General features: G+C 51.6%; 1 protein-coding gene across 1 annotated transcript in view; it reads left to right on the forward strand.

The window, feature by feature from the left end:
• MARCHF4 (membrane associated ring-CH-type finger 4) overlaps positions 1–16,290 on the forward strand; it is a 101,258-nt gene that overhangs the window by 71,016 nt on the left and 13,952 nt on the right. The window contains exons 2-3 of the mRNA XM_019938881.2: positions 6,871–7,026; positions 12,665–12,857. Of these exons, the coding sequence (XP_019794440.1) occupies positions 6,871–7,026; positions 12,665–12,857 (349 nt within the window). The remainder of the gene's footprint in view (positions 1–6,870; positions 7,027–12,664; positions 12,858–16,290) is intronic.

Consider the following 16,290-nt stretch of genomic DNA (forward strand, 5'->3'; position numbering starts at 1 on the left):
TGGAACTCTCCCCTAAAGCCCAGACAAATATATATTGCCATCCCAATTCCATGTCTTCACTTGGATATTTAACAGGCATCTCAAAATTTACACATCTCCAAATGAGCTCCCAATCTACCCTCCAAAACCTGCCCCCCACCTCAGTCTTTCCCATCTCAACTGAAGGCAACACTCCAGGCTTCTCACTGCTCAGACCTTCATCATCCTTGACTTTTCTCCTCTCATCCACCACACCCAATCTATCAGCAAATCTTAATATCTGTATCTTCAAAAATATACCCAGAAACTTCCTCAGAACTTCCATTGCTATCTTCAAAAATATATCCAGAAGTTTCTCAGAACTTCCATTGCTACCCTACTGGTCCAAAACACCATCACCGCTCACCTGGATTACAGCCTCCTGGCTCCCTACTTGGACCATACTTCCTCCTGGTCTATTTTCAATACAGTAGCCAGAAGCATCCTGTCACACGTGGTCAGATCATGTCACTCTCCTCTGCTCAAAACAAGCTCATGATTTCCCATTTCCTTCACAAAAAATGCCAAGTCATTAAAATGGCCCACAAGCCTTGTCTGACTTGTCCCCCATTCTTGATCCCCATTATATCTCTGACCTCATGTCCTAATCGCTGTCCTTCCATTCACTCTAGCCCAGACGCACCAGCCTCTTTGGTGCTAGGTATGCTTCTGCCTCAGGACATTTGCACTTGATGTTCTCTCTGCCCAGAGCCCCATAGACCTGCATGGCTTGCTCCTTATCATCCTCAGGTCTTCACTCAAATGTCCCCATTTTTAGAATTTCAACTTGTCCCCTCCCTGGTATTCCATTTTCCTTTTCCCTGCTTTTTTTTTTGGCTGTGTTGGGCCTTCGTTTCTGTGCGAGGGCTTTCTCTAGTTGTGGCAAGCAGGGGCCACTCTTCGTCGCGGTGCGCGGGCCTCTCACTATTGCGGCCTTTCTGGTTGCGGAGCACAGGCTCCAGATGCGCAGGTTCAGTAGTTGTGGCTCACAGGCCTAGTTGCTCTGCAGCATGTGGGATCCTCCCAGACCAGGGCTCGAACCCGCGTCCCCTGCATTGGCAGGCAGATTCTCAACCACTGCGCCACCAGGGAAGCCCTTCCCTGCTTATTTTTCTCCATAGCACATAACAACATCTCAGGTCCTTATAGTTTACTTGTTTATCGTCTTAAAACGTCTGTCCCTCTTGACTAGAGAATTTTGATTGTAGCATTCGCTGCTGTAGCCCTGTCACCTAGAAGAGAACTTGGAACATACTAGATGTATATTTGATGAATAAACGAATGATTGAATGAGGCCCAGAGAGGTTAAGCAACTTGCCCAGGATCACACAGATTATAAGAGCCTGGGTATACCCGAATCTGTGTGGGTTTAGGGTCCAAGCTCTTAACCACCATGTTAGTCTCAATAAAGGGAAATGTCCCTAAACTGCACCCCAAGGCTACTGTTTCCTTTGTTCTGAACTCCCAGAGCTGCAAACTACAGCAGGACTGGGACTGTCTTTTCTTCACTAGACTATTTTTTTCTTTCTGCTCAGTGGCAAGGATGCCTGGTGCCCATGTGGGTGGAAGGCGAAGTCTTTGGCTTACCTGACACTGCCATGGCAACCAGGTAACCTAAGGACTCCAGAAGCAAGTCCTTTCAGACTGAGGGGAGAAGAATTGAAGCAAGGCAGAAATACACAGAAAGAAATCTGTGAATGGAGACATGACTGGAGTCTCGCGCCTGCAGCTTGCTGTGTTACTTGGCAGCAAGGAAAATCCATCCTGTTCTCTTCCCCACACACCAGCTCAGCCACAGCCACGGGCTATGGATAACCTCGTCCTGCCTCTAGCATGACCCCACTTAACCCATCCAAGCGGCCTCCTGTTCAGCCTCCCCAGGGAAAGAGGGCCCCCAAACACTCTCAGTGATCCCTGGTAACACAGAGGACAGTCCTGGGCCAGAAGGGAGACCTGTGTTCCGACCCCTTACCCACCTCACCAGGGTGGACTCTCTTAGGCATTTCTTTTATCTCAACCTCCCTCTAGGCTTAGTTGACCCTTTACTTAAGGCATGGCTCCCGTCTTACCTATTTGATCATCGGAGCATAGGTTAGAGTTGTAGTAGAAAAAACTATGAAACTAAAGTCCTTATGGAAAGGCGAGTTAGAATTGGAATATTTTCACAAGAGGACTTACTTGGGCCAGGCTCTGTGTCCAGCACTTTGCATGCATGATCTCACTCCATTCTTACAGACAGGCTTTGAGGAGGTAAGAGTTGCCTGCAACGGAAAGATGAAGAAACAGAGCCTCACAGAGGTTAAGAGACTTGCCCAAGTTTGCACAGCCAGTAAGAGCTGAAGAGGCATTTAAACCTAAGGACTTGGTCTCCCCAAACCATGCTCTTCACCCGTCCCTTACACCGTGTCCCATGGGGGCCCGGTGATTAGAGAAGATCCTTCTTTCTTGCCTTAGTCATTCCCAGGGTCGTCTCTGGGCCCCAAAGCTCCAAGCTGTTCATTGAGGAAGTGTCTGGTGCCCTTGGCATTTAATGAGCTGTTCTGTGCTGTGGAGTTTACTGAACACTGCAGACAAGTCCGTAATAATCCTCCAGCGCAAAGGCTGGACCCTCAGGAGCTGGGCCACAGGGCCTGTCCTCTGCCTTACCCTGGTGCCTGTCCAGCCAGTAAGTGCACCTTTATTGTGCAGCTATGACGTGCCCAGTCCTGTGGGTTATGCAGGAGCACCCCAAATCCCAGAGGAAACAGCTGAAGACTGATTAAGGGCCAAACTGTGGGTGATGACGCAGGGAGAGAAGATGGGTCTGTAGCTGGCAGTCATGGGAGACTTGGCGGAAGGGCTGGAGCTGGACCACAGAAGAGACCCATGGGCACAGGTGTGGGTTCAGAGTCTGATGTCAGAAAGACCCGGCTTTACATTCGGGCCATGCCACTGGTTGGCTGAGTGACCACTTTTTTTAAAAAATAAATTTATTTTATTTACTTATTTTTGGCTGTGTTGGCTCTTTTCTGCTGTGTGCAGGCTTTCTCTAGTTGCAGCGGGCGGGGGCTACTCTTCTTTGCGGTGTGCAGGCTTCTCATTGTGGTTGGCTTCTCTTGTTGCGGAGCACGGGCTCTAGGCGCGCGGGCTTCAGTAGTTGTGGCGCATGGGTTTAGTTGCTCCGCGGCATGTGGCATCTTCCCGGACCAGGACTCCAACCCGTGTCCCCTGCATCGGCAGGCAGATTCTTAACCACTGTGCCACCAGGGAAGTCCCTGGCTGAGTAACCTTGAGTTGGTCATTTAACCTTTTCAGTAGGCGTCTCTGTTATACTGAGAGATGCTTATCACCTCAATTTCCACGTTCCACCATTTTAACTTTTAATAGAGTTTACTGCAAAGAACACCTTCCTTCAGTCTAACCTGAACCTGTCTGGCTATTGGCTCATTTCCATTTTTCCTTTCTTGAAGAAGCACAGGTTGACCAGTCAAAGATGGTACAGTGTCCAGGTTCAGACCTCTTAGAAGTCCTAAACACAAAAAAGATTATGGCCCTCCGCCCCAATGTACATAAAAATATGCTAAATCATAAGGTAAAAAGCTTACGTGAATGCCAAGGTTAAAACAGCTTCTCTGCAGGTTCTTCTTTCTAAAATCCTGGATTGCTTCCTTCATCGAAGTTAAACTTTTCTAACAGCTTTGGTGTCCTTGCTTTCTAATATTCGTGGCACCAAGAAAGCAAGTCCTTATCCTGCCTTTTGGGTTGACTGGTGCCAAGGGAGAGCGTGGGGGACTGGGAGCTCCAGGGGAAACGGCATACCTTTGGCCTCTCGGCCTGTGGCCAGGCACTGGGACCAGGCCAGGCCATGCTGCCTCCTTCTCTAGATAACTCGGGGGCTCCAGTGATGGTCCCACATCCAGAGCCACGATGGAGAGCCCAGGTCTTGTCATCAGTTATGCCTGGCCAGCGGCTCTTCCTCCCTTGTCTCATGGCTGCCGTTTGGAAAGCGAGGAGAACAGCCTTTGCTGTTGTTTGGCAATGTTGCCAGGGACCGGAAGTAATGTCTCTTACTTGATTGGCAACTTGACATGGCTGCTTAACAACCCGATTAATCAAACCCAGCTCATCCTTTAGAATTAACGAGCCTAAGAGATACTTCCATGAATAACGAGGGCTTTTGCCTCTCCCTCAGCACCTCTCCCTAACCTCCCCCTCCTATTTTTTTCTCAGAACCACACAGCAGCTTCTCAATACCAAGGGCCTCAATGGCTGTGGTGAGTGCCCAGCAATGTGGGCATCTCCTGCCTGTTCTACTTCTCTCCCTGGAGCCACCGCTGCCCACCTGGAGCCAGAGGCTGGCCGTGTCCTAGAGGAGCAAAACCTCTTATTCATCAAACAGCTGTGTGTGTGCACTGCACTGTTAAAGTTGGATGGAGTGTGGGAGTTCCCTGGCGGTCCAGTGGTTAAGACTCTGTGCTTCCACTGCAGGGGGCGCAGGTTCGATCTCTGGTCGGGGAATTCGGACCCCACATGCCATGGGGCATGGCCACAAAAAAAAAAAGTAGGATGGATTGTCTAATTGTTTCAGGCACTGTACTAGGTGCTAAGGGTGCAAAGATGGATATAAGATACAATTGCTTCTGTGAAGGGTCACACTGTAGTGACCCAGAGACACACGGGGGAAGTGCTCTCACAGCGGGTATAGGAAGGCTCCAGGCTTTCAGCCACAGTGAGGGGGCCTGTTAACACTGGAGGATCAGAGTGGGGAACCAGGGAGGACTTTATGGGGATGAGGCACCCTGAGCATATCTGCCACCATGTTCCTTCATTGTACATATATACAGGGAGTGCTGGGCACTGAGTGGGGTGCTGGGGTCCCAAGGTCAACAAGATGGACATGGTTCCCATTCTTATGGAGTGGGCAGTCTCATCCCCGCTCCTCAGGGCCAGGCAGGAAACCTGAGCAGACACCTGACTTATGTTTTCACTCACTCAAACACAAAGGTTGTTGAGGACCTGCTGAGAGTAAGCTAGGCGCTGGGGGAATGGGGTGCAAAGATGAATGACCCCCCCATACCTGCCTTCCAGGGCTCCTCTGGGAGGTAGACAGGCATATGAAGAGAGCCTCATAAGGTTGTGCTGATAAGGCCCTCAGCGATCAAGGCATTGCACTCAAATCAAGAAATCAGGGATGACTCCCTGTAGGAGGTGGCTTTGGAACCATCATGAAGACAGAGAAGCAGTTTGACAGGTATATCAGGTGCCAAAGGACACTCTAGAACACATCCAGGCCAAGGGGCAGTCTTTGAATGATAGAAATTGAAGTGAAAGATGATTCCAAGCATCTTGGGAGGAAATGGCTGGTTCTACAGTTTACAGCCAAGAGCATGATTAAATATACAAATGAAGCTCTGTAACCCATAGGTCAGGAGCTCCTGTGCCTGTTTATTCAAAGTTGGGAACAAGATGTGGTTTTCTGAAGAGTGAAATCCCCAAACTAACAGAAACATGGCTTAAGTGGCCATATCTCAAATACATCAGCGTGGGGAGTAGGGAACGGGGCTATGCATGGCAGCTCCTGGGTCCTTTGATAGGAGTGAGGCAGAAGACATTTTCCCAAAATAGATGAGCTGGGGGAGGGAGGGCATAGGAAGTAAGGAAGGGGGAGGCCATGGGATAGGTCAGAAGGGAGCACAGGTTGGGGAGTTGGGTGGGCCCCACCTCTGAAGTCCCTGAGACGGTATATGAAGGCATTGGGTGGACAGGAGTCAGCAAGAAGAAATGATAGACCCTGAGTGAGGAGGGAGGAAAAGAACACACGGGGAGAGAGGGGAAAGGGAGGAGAGAGGAGAGAAGAGGAGTCAGCGAGGGAGGCTCAAGGAGGTCCTCTGGGGGCTGCAGCATCAGGCCCAGCAGGAAGCAGACGCAGGCTTCAGTCATGGTCATGTGATGTATGGTCGCGGGGTGCTCTGGGGACTGAACCCAGCTCTGCGGTCCACTCACAAGGGGCTTCAAATCCAGCCACCGCCTTTGCCTCCCTGCTTCGAGGCCTGTGCCAGGTTGGGCTTCCCAGTCACTCCCAACCAGGCCCGAGGGACGTGCCCAGAGGGCCCCAGGCCTTCTGAGAGGGCACCTGCCCAGGCTCCTAGGTCCCCAGGATTCAGGCCTGCCTGCTATGTTTTTGTCACTCTGGGACCAGGGGCAAGAGGCTTCACAGAGTGGACCTGGGTCTCTACGGGCCGTCCTTCAGAAGAGTGCGAAAGCTCAGGACCGGAGCTCCGGACTCAGGCAAAATGATCCTCACGATACACCGTATTCAAAACGCGGATTCGCTGTTGACATTTGACTATGGGGATGTTTCACGTTGAAAAGTGCCACCTAGATTCCCACATGTACAGCCGGTAATGGCTGTCCCTGCAACCGGGGTCTGGGCCCTCCGATCCGTCCTAACCTCCACCAGCTGGCTTCTGTCACTTGTGTCGCCTGTCTGGCCCTGAGAGCATTTGAGTTTGAGACCCCTGGCTGAGCCTTTAAAGAGAAGCCTGTCTAGGCTGACACCCCCTTTGGATGGCAGAGGGCTTCCACAGAAAGCCCCCGACTCATTTCCGCAGAAATCCTAGGACTTGGGCAGTACCGAGTAGGAGCCGGGGGCGCAGAATTGTTAGCTGACTTCACGGAAGCTGGGGATCTGGAGGCCAGCCCTCCGCGCTAGTGTCTGGGGCCTCCCAATAAGCCAGTGGTCTGGCCTGCCCCGAGACGGGGAGGGCTGGGGGGCAAACCAGCCTGGGGGGCAAACTCAGGAGGCCAGACCCCCAACGCCACCCCCAGACGGCGGGGCTCGGGCCTCACCACCCTCCGCCTCTCTCCCTGCAGGGGGAGCTGCTGAGCCCGTGCCGCTGCGACGGCTCGGTCAAGTGCACGCACCAGCCTTGCCTCATCAAGTGGATCAGCGAGCGGGGCTGCTGGAGCTGCGAGCTGTGCTACTACAAGTACCACGTCATCGCCATCAGCACAAAGAACCCTCTGCAGGTACAACCGGGGGCTGCCCGCTGGGACGCTGGGGTTCCGGCCCGGGCTTTCCCACACCCCCTGCTTTTCGGCGGGAGGACGACTTCACCTTAGAGTCTGGGCGGTTTGGAGAAAAAGAACGAGATGGGCCAGGTGGGCGAGACGGCAGATGGCAACCGGGCAGGAGGGGGTGAAAGAATTTTTGTGTTTTCTCTTAAGGCTCAGCCAGAAGAGGAGAAAGGGATTGGGGCCAAGAGAGAGAAATAGATATAGAGGTAAAGAGATGTGGAGAATCAGATGGGAGAGAGAGAATAAGTGAGCTAATGGATGACTGAATGAATGGATGACATCAGAAAGATAAGGAAAAGGAATAGGAAGAAAAGAGGGGAGGAAGGGAAGGAGGGAGGAAAAAACAAGGAAGAGCAGAGGACAGACGAGTGCAGGAGGGGAAAAAGGTAGGGTGGGAGGGTGAGGAGAAAGACAGTGGTAAAGCTACGGGAGGAAAAGAAGAAACAGAGAGAGAGGAGACTCAGTGGTACTTCCCTAACTTGAATGTGTCCTTCACCTGAAATCTGGTCAAAACACAGACTGTCATTCAGGCACGTGGGGTGGGGCCTGAGATCCCGTGTTTCTAACAAGCTATCGAATGATGCGGATGTGGCTGGCCCACAGACCGTCCTTCCTGTGATAAGGGACTAGAGAAAAATGGAGACAAGACAGGAGAGGGAAGCAGAGGAAAAGAGAAGAGGGGGCAAGGAAGAAAGAAATGGGAGAGACTCTGAAGAGTTGTCTGTGAAGGGCCAGGGCAGGGAGGGCAGGGCTCGGGTGGGCTCTGCGAAACAGATTCACACAGGGCTGGACCCGTCAGAACTAAGGGCTCCCCCACCGTCCTCCCCGAACCCTCCCGCCCTGCCCGGATACATCCATCACCCCCAAGCAGCTGGCAGGCCCTGCACCATGTCGTAAATCCTCCAAATCACACAGCTCCCCCCGCGAGGCACAGAGAGAGAGAGAGCGCTTTGCTTCTGAAAATACCTCCACAAACGCACGGTCAGCCAGTTAAGCTGCACATAATCAATGAACCAGCGCGCTAGTGAGGGCGGGAACTCAGCAGCTTGGCACCCGTTGTCTCTCTCCTCCTCTCCGAGGGGGTGGGAGGGAGTCAATCCTGCAGCCCCAGGAGGGCGAGCGCTCTGGGGGTGATGGTGGCATGGGATCTTTGCATGAAGGGCAGCTGGAAACACCTGGCATTGCAGTGTCCGCACGTGCGGGCCAGCGGGGAGGCTTATTTCCGGAAGGAGGCATTAGAGCCCCCAGGCACCTCGCCATCCTGACAGTGTACCAAGGGGTCAGAATAAGAAGTGCTTCTCCCTGCGCTGGTTCCATCTTTAGCCATTCATTCCAAAATCTTGAAGTGTCTTAAAATAGCAGTGCCGTGAGGCAGCTGACTCCACGCCCTGGAGTGCGTTAACTCTTCCCTTCCTTCTCAGCTGATTCAAACCTTGGAAAAGGGTCAGAGTCCAAACCCACAAGCTCACCCCCAAGTGCCCCCTTGGCCCCGCCCTTGGCTCATAAACAGGAATCAGCCCTCGACACAAAAAATGAAGAACCATTTAGGGATAAGTTTTTCCTGGGGGTAAAGAAAAGGTAAGAAAAGGTCATTCTAATCTCATAGGTGCGGTAAGCAGACGGCAGTATTGACAAATTTGATCTATGGCTTTATTCTTAAGTTACTACCGTGTCTTTAACTGTGAGCTTTTAGTCGCTGGAGACTCTCTGATTCTGTTGCTTCTGGATTGGGAGCGGACCGTTGCATTCGATGGTGTGTGCTCAGTAAATGCCACTTCACCTTTCCAGACAGTACCGGAAGAAGGATGTAGTCCGGACTGGCAGCAGTGTTGTGTGATTGTGGCCCAGATTGTCCCAATTGCATGTCCTGCGCTCGGGCTCAGCCAGGTGTGAGACGGCTGCTTGCTCAGCCGTGGCGGGGCAACTTCTGCTCTCCCAGGCGAGCCCGACCATCTGTGGTACAGGATGGAGCAGGCAGGCCCTACCACGAGCGAGCAGAGCAGTGGATGGGGTGCCGGAGCGACCTCTGCCGTCAGAGTAGGAACGTTTCTTGCAGGTCTCAGCTCTCTCACCTCTTGGTTCACGCCCCATACGATGCTGTGAGAAACCGTGGACAAGACAGCACGTTATCTCAGTGACCCTCCGCAAGCTCTGTTTCTAGAAAGAGCCCCTGAGAAAGGAGGCGTTTCAGGGCAGCCTTGTGGCCTCAAGGCTCCGTGGCTGCTTCTCGTCCTCTTTGCTACGCCTGAGCTGCCATCATATTAATGAACATCTAGTTAGTGCTAACTGGGGACCAGTCAATGTTCTAGGTATTCCCATACATTATCACATTTAATACTGAAAACAACCCAATGCACTATTATTATTCCCAGTTTACAGATGAGACAGTAGAGGCACAGAGGGGTCAGCAGTTTGTCCAAGGTCACCCTGGTGGAGCAGGGTTACATCCAAGGGGTCTGACTTCTGAGTCTGGCCCTTAACCTCTACCCTGCAGTGCCCAGCACGGAGTTTGCTAAGTACAGTTATAAGTAGGCCCACCTTGACATGCACAGCTGTACTTTTGCTGAAACATAATGAAGAACAGAAATGATGGCAGTGTGTACCCTTCAGAGCACTGATTAATTTCACTTAACCATCACAATACTCTAGGAAGCAGGAGGGACCAACCATCTCCACTTTTTGGAAGTCTTGATTTTTTTTTTTAAATATATATATTTTTGTAAATGTATTTATTTATTTATTTACTTTTGGCTGCGTTGGGTCTTCGTTGCTGCGCGGGCTTTCTCTAGTTGTGGTGAGCCGGGGCCCCTCCTCATTGTGGTACGTGGGCTTCTCATTGTGGTGGCTTCTCTTGGTGCAGAGCACAGGGCCTAGGTGCACGGGCTTCAGCCGTTGCAGCACACGGGCTCAGCCGTTGTGGCTTGCGGGCTCCAGAGCACAGGCTCAGTAGTTGTGGTGCGTGGGCTTAGTTGCTCCGTGGCATGTAGGATCTTCCTGGACCAGGGCTCGAACCCGTGTCCCCTGCATTGGCAGGTGGATTCCCAACCACTGCACCACGAGGGAAGTCCCCTTGATGATTTATTGACTTCTCCCAGGTCACAGTCCACAAGCTGGAGAAGAGCTGGGTTAGGATTGGGTCTCCTGGCCCTTGCTCACTTCCCCGTCCTGTTATAAGGAAGGAATCATCCCGTCTTCATGCGCTTTCCTCTTTGTCTCTCCATTTGCTGCACAGCAGGGCACGGAGAAATCTCAGGACACTGCGATCGGGATCTCGCTGGGGACGAAGCTCTGGGGGTCTGGCGGTGGCACAGCCTGGTGCCTCTGGGGCCCTTCTCCCCTTCCCAGCCTCCCTGGGAGATTGCAGAGCTCTCCTGTCCTCTGCTTTCTCCTTGCAGCTCTGTGGAGCCTCCCATCGGACAGACAGGAGGAGAGCCTTGTGCATATCACCCCATCCTGTTCTTTCTTCTTCCTGCTTCAAATTGTAGTCGGGAGCGCTGTTTAGTTTCCTCAGGTGGCTTAGGGGCTGGTAGGAAGGGGCTTCAGGGATTAAGGGGAGCTTCCTGTGCCTCTCCATTTAGGGTTTGTGAAATCTGGAGCAGAAAGGGAGGGTATTGATGTCACAGTGGTGGAAACAAAAAGCTCAGTCAGGAGGCAGGCTCTGGAAGAAGCATTTGTTGTCTAAGAGAGGAGCCTGTCGGATCAGGCCATCTTCTGGAAAATGCCTTTGTTATGTGTAACCCTAGGCTGGAGAGTGGAAAATGTAAAGGCCCAATTACCTGTGATGGGATGCGATCTGTATAATTAAGTGCAAAGGCTAATGTCCTACATCTAGACTAGCAAGCAAAATGTTTTCCAGTAGTTACAGTTCCTTAGGGGCCTCTGGTCAGTCCTGGCTGGAGCCAGAATCAGTGCTTCCATCCAGGCCATTTAATGTGCGGAGAAGGCTCACTGTTGGCAGAAGGAAGGTTGTCCGCCTTTCCTTGAGAGTTCTGAAATGCCTCCTGAAATATCTCCTAAAATGCCTTCTGGGGATGCTCTCTGCAGGGCATTATGCAAACTGCTACAGTCAGGAGATAGTCCTTCCCTCCACCTTCCCAAACCAGATCCTGTCAGTTCCCTTCTTAAAATTGTTCAAGAGGGCTTCCCTGGTGGTGCAGTGGTTGAGAGTCCGTCTGCAAATGCAGGGGACACGGGTCCATGCCCCGGTCCGGGAAGATCCCACATGCCATGGAGCGGCTGGGCCCGGGAGCCATGGCCGCTGAGCCTGTGCGTCCGGAGCCTGTGCTCCGCAATGGGAGAGGCCACAACAGTGAGAGGCCCACTTACCGCAAAAAAAAAAAAAAAACTGTTCAAGAGCATCATGTTTACTCTTATGATAAAGTCAAAAATCTGTGCATGTTCTTCAAGCTCCCACGTGGTCTTCCCTTCTTACTTTCCCAGTCGTCTCACCCCATACTCCCTGCTCTCTGCTCCCCCCTTCTCTGGTCTTCTTCCAGGTTTTCACGTTCACCAGGCTTTCTGCTGTCACAGGGCCTTTGCACATGCTCTTCCCTCTGCAGAGCATGCCTCCCTCCTCGCTTTGCCCAGTAAATTCCCAGTCAACTCACTGCTTCCTCTGGGAAGTGAAACCCCCTATCGTAGGCTCTCACATGCCATGTACCTTCCTTTCTTACTCCAGATGGATTGCTGTAGTAAATAATTATTTGGTTGTCTGTGTTCCCTAGATGAAAAGCCCTGTGAAGGCAGAAGTCTTGTATGTTTTTGCTTACTGCTTTGTCTTCAGCACCTAGCAGGAAGCCTGGCACACAGAGAATACCCAGTACATATTTGCTGAGCAACAGTATGAATAAATTCCAAACTAAAATCCAACTCACGGCTCATCTAGGCCTATGCTACCTGGACCAGCCATAGACTCATAGAATTTTGGAGTAGAAACCCACCCACACCCTAGCCTTCAACCCATCCATCAACACTGCTATTAGCATACTGCTTTTTTCTGTTTAAAAAAACCACTGAAATCTCAGTGTTAATATACGGTCAGTAAATTATACTGTTTTTCTTACCTCTCCCCTACATCCTGTGTCCTGTCTTTGTCTGTTGAATTGGGAATCTCTAGCATGTATATTAAATGACATGCCAAGTGGTGGTGTAGAAAACAAGTGAAAAAAATAATAACAATAAAAAAGGCCTGTGCCCTCTCAGCGCCTGTTAGTGAGAAAATAACGTGTTGCTCAGAAAAGAATATCCTGGGGACCCGGAACACCACCCACACTCTGCATTTCCACTTTTTCTTCCCATTTTTCTGTCTGTATCCTCGTCAACCACAAAGGCCTTCCTTCCCAGCCCGCCCAGAACCCCCTCCCTGTAAAGGCTTCCGATCATCTAGTGTGATACAGGTTTCCTCCACGTCAAAAGCACAGTGTCAGCCTCAGGAACTTGCAAATATAGCCATCGCATTACAAGTTGGAAAGCCCAGGTTTAAATCCAGAGGCGAGAGGTTGGGGCAGCAGAAGGAGGACGGATGGGAATGGGATGGACGTGGGGTGAGGGCATCCAAGCAACCGCTAACCCGCCGTTCTCTTCTCTGCAGTGGCAGGCCATCTCTCTGACAGTCATTGAGAAGGTTCAGATCGCAGCTGCCATCCTGGGTTCCCTCTTCCTCATCGCCAGTATCTCTTGGCTCATCTGGTCGACCTTCAGCCCCTCAGCAAAATGGCAGCGCCAAGACCTCCTCTTCCAGATCTGCTACGGGATGTATGGATTCATGGATGTGGTGTGCATAGGTGGGTCTGGGGCTGGTCTCTACCGGAAATGGGGAGCTGCATACTGATGAGTTAGACATATCCCTCAGGGTCCCTCCCCCTTGAAGGTCAAAGCAGAGAGGGCACCAGGCGTGAGACCTGTGAGCTCGGGAGGGGCCAGAGGCTTAGATTTGAGGGGTGAGTAGAGAGTAGGAGGAAGCAGAGCAAAGGAGGAAGATCTAAGTGTTTCCCAAGCAAATCTGCCCTTCCCAGTTGAAGATAAGAATAAGGAACCTTGTCCTAAAAATATCTGAGAAAGGTAGGTTGGTCAGTCTACCTGCCTCAAGCGAGTTGTGGAAGGCCTCTTATCTGTTGTGTGCGCCACCGTTGCCAAGTCATGACAAAGGATGCCTGTACATTTAATTCCGTTCTCTTCACAGCAAAATGCCCAGAAACAGCCATGACGTTACCTGCTCCCTTTATTTCCCAGCTTTCTTTAAGCCTATTAATGCCCAAGCTTTCTCTAGCCTAGTGGTTTGCAAAGTGTATATAGTCCTGGGGTTCCACACACAACTTCAGGAGCCACTGTTAGGACTGGAGAATGGAATGCTATACAGACAGGCTCTGAAACTTCACCCCTGCCTCACCCTGAGCTTCTGCACTTTCTTCTGTTTATATATGTGTCTGTTCCAGGTAAGGTTTTGTTTTAAAACCTTCAGTGTTTTAGCAAAAGTTTGGAAACCCACCACTGCCGTTCCTGCTTGTTTCCTTACACCTTTCCCAAATGTACGTTCCCTCCTCTTCCATTATGTTAGGTTGGTTGGTGGAGGGCTCTCTGTTTTTCCCAACAGATGACTGTGGCTGTCAACTCTGAAGTCTTCATCCAAGTGACTGAGGAGGTGGGGAATGACCCCGGTTTTCTCTGAGTGAATGAAGCATGCTCAAGCCCTGGTCATACACCCCAACCTGGACCTCTCAGGTTAGCCCCCAGGCTGCAGCGCTGAGAGTACCAGAGCTCCACAGTTGTCCTCGCCGCACATCAGTCTGTGTATGATGTCAAATATGCTACACTACTCTGTTTGGCAAGAAAACATCTATTAGCTAGAATTGGGCTGAGAGGGTGTTCATTTTCTTTGGGGTCCTTTAATATTAACCGGGAATCAGAGAGGCCTGGAGAATTGCATACTGATTACAGCAGCCAGAGACCAGTGATGCTGGAACTTGTAAACTTGTCTAAGCGTCTTGCTGCCTCTCCCTGCTGGCTAAACTCCACCCTAAGTACCTCCCCGCTAAGTTCAAGAGCCTTTTAAACACGGCCCGTAGGCAGTGAAAGCAACAGACCGCCCAGGCTTGGAGGCCTGTGCAAGAGAGAGGACTGTGGAGGGGGAGGAATTTGACTTTGAGGCGTTCTAATTCAGTTCCCTCTCCTACCAGACTCCTTTCCTACTCCTGCTGGGGCACAGGCTGTAGATGCCAAAAACCAGGTGCGTCTCCATATGGAGGTGTGTGGCTCCGGCGTGGAGGTGGAAGCAGTGGAAGCCTTCCTGTAGGGGCCCTCCCAGCTGCCCTTCGTTCTCCTTCAGGCAGGCTTTCGATCAGTCCCTGGCGTGCGCATCTGTGAGACATGCTTTCCTGTCACGTGGTGTATGGATAAGCTTTGGCTGCGGTAACAAACAGCTCCAAAATCGCACTGCCTCCCAACAAGCATCTATGTCCCATTCGTGGGTCTGCAAGATGGTTTGGTTCTGCTGGGCTTGGCTGGACTTAGCTTCTGACTGTGTATTGGGTTCAGGCCTTCTCCTCATGTTGGGGCCCAGGCTAAAGGAGCAGGGACTACTGGGGTGTGTTCTTCTAGCCAAGCACAGGAGCACAGGAGTATGGGTGGAAACTTGCAGCGCTTCTCAAAGCTTCTGCTCAGTACTGGCACCCTGTCCCTTCTGCCCACAGCCCATGGGCCAGTGAAGTCACCAGTAAGCTCCTCCCCTGGAGGGAGCGTGGGTGAGAGAGAGAAACATAAATACCACCTCCCAGTCAGGGCTCCATAGATTTGAAAGCGGAGAGAACGGGACATAGGAGAGAATTGGTCATGTGATCGACCAGTGCAACTCCCTTGTTTTGAAGTTGAGAGAACAGGGGCCCAGGGAAGGGAAGTAATCTTCTCAAGATTGCTCAGCTGGGATTAGCAGCAAGGTCTCCCAGCTGGCGGTCTAATGCTCTTTCCATTATCCTGGCATCAGATACCAGGAATCCTGCAGAGTCACTTATGGAGTACCCACAGATGCCACCTATGACTTTGAAGGCACCTGGGCCCACTTACAGGAGGGGCCTTCACCGCAGGCCTGCTCCCTGGGGCTCTGAGCCACCCAGCACCCGTACTCGGACCTGCCTAGTGCTCATGGGGTCTCCCCTGAGAAGGGGTCCTCAGCTCCATCTCCTCTGTCTCTTCCTGGCCCCGCTATCTACCTGCCTGCCCCCGGCCCACTTTTCTCTCTCTTCTTGTATACACGTGGCACTCAGTCACTCCGTTTATGGGAGACGCAGAGGGAGCCATGTACTGAGAGTGTTCACATGGTTGTCCTTCCTTCCAAGCTCTCAGGAGAGCATCCTTTCCCAGGTGTACAGCCACACCATGAAGTATCCACTCTGCTCAGGCAGCCAGCGACTGCTTGGAGACAGCCAGCGGATAGAAGGGGCATGCATAGGGACCCTAATCGCGTTCGGTGCCGTCCAAAAGTGGTCAGATATATTTAGATTTAGACTATCTCACCTTTAAAAAGTTCAGACTGCTCTATTATTTTATTGATTCTAACTGGAGCTAATTCTGTTTCAGAAGCGTGTCCCCAGGGGCAATGATTATTCCCCCCATTTTTCGGATGGTGAAACTCTGAGACTGAAGAATTTGTCTTAGGTTAATTCAGGCAGCACGGTAGGGCTCTCAGTTCAGGGTTCAGGGTTTTTTTGTTTGTTTGTTTTTTGCAGTACACGGGCCTCTCACTGTTGTGGCCTCTCCTGTTGTGGAGCACAGGCTCCGGACGTGCAGGCTCAGCGGCCATGGCTCACGGGCGAAGCCGCTCCGTGGCATGTGGGATCTTCCCGGACCGGGGCATGAACCCGTGTCCCCTGCATCGGCAGGCGGACTCTCAACCACTGAGCCACCAGGGAAGCCCTGTTTGTTTGTTTGTTTGTTTTAAGAGATGCTGTCCATAGGAGAAAATGCTGGGAGACAAAGTTAAAAAGGAAGTAATATGTGATCTAGTTAAGAGAGTGGGAGGTGATGGGCCGGAGCTGGAAGGCACACATTCTTGTGGTGGTTGCGATGATGATGATTTTGATGATGATGATGATGGTCAAGAGTAATGATGGTGGTTGTAAGGGTGAAGTTCAAGTACAAGACACTTCTTCTCCTCTGCCATGTTCTGGTCAGTTGCAGCGGAGGGGGGAGGAACACACAGCACTGCAAAAGTGGGTGTAAGGC

The sequence above is a fragment of the Tursiops truncatus genome, chromosome 7, assembly GCF_011762595.2.
Source record: "Tursiops truncatus isolate mTurTru1 chromosome 7, mTurTru1.mat.Y, whole genome shotgun sequence".
NCBI lineage: Eukaryota > Metazoa > Chordata > Mammalia > Artiodactyla > Delphinidae > Tursiops > Tursiops truncatus.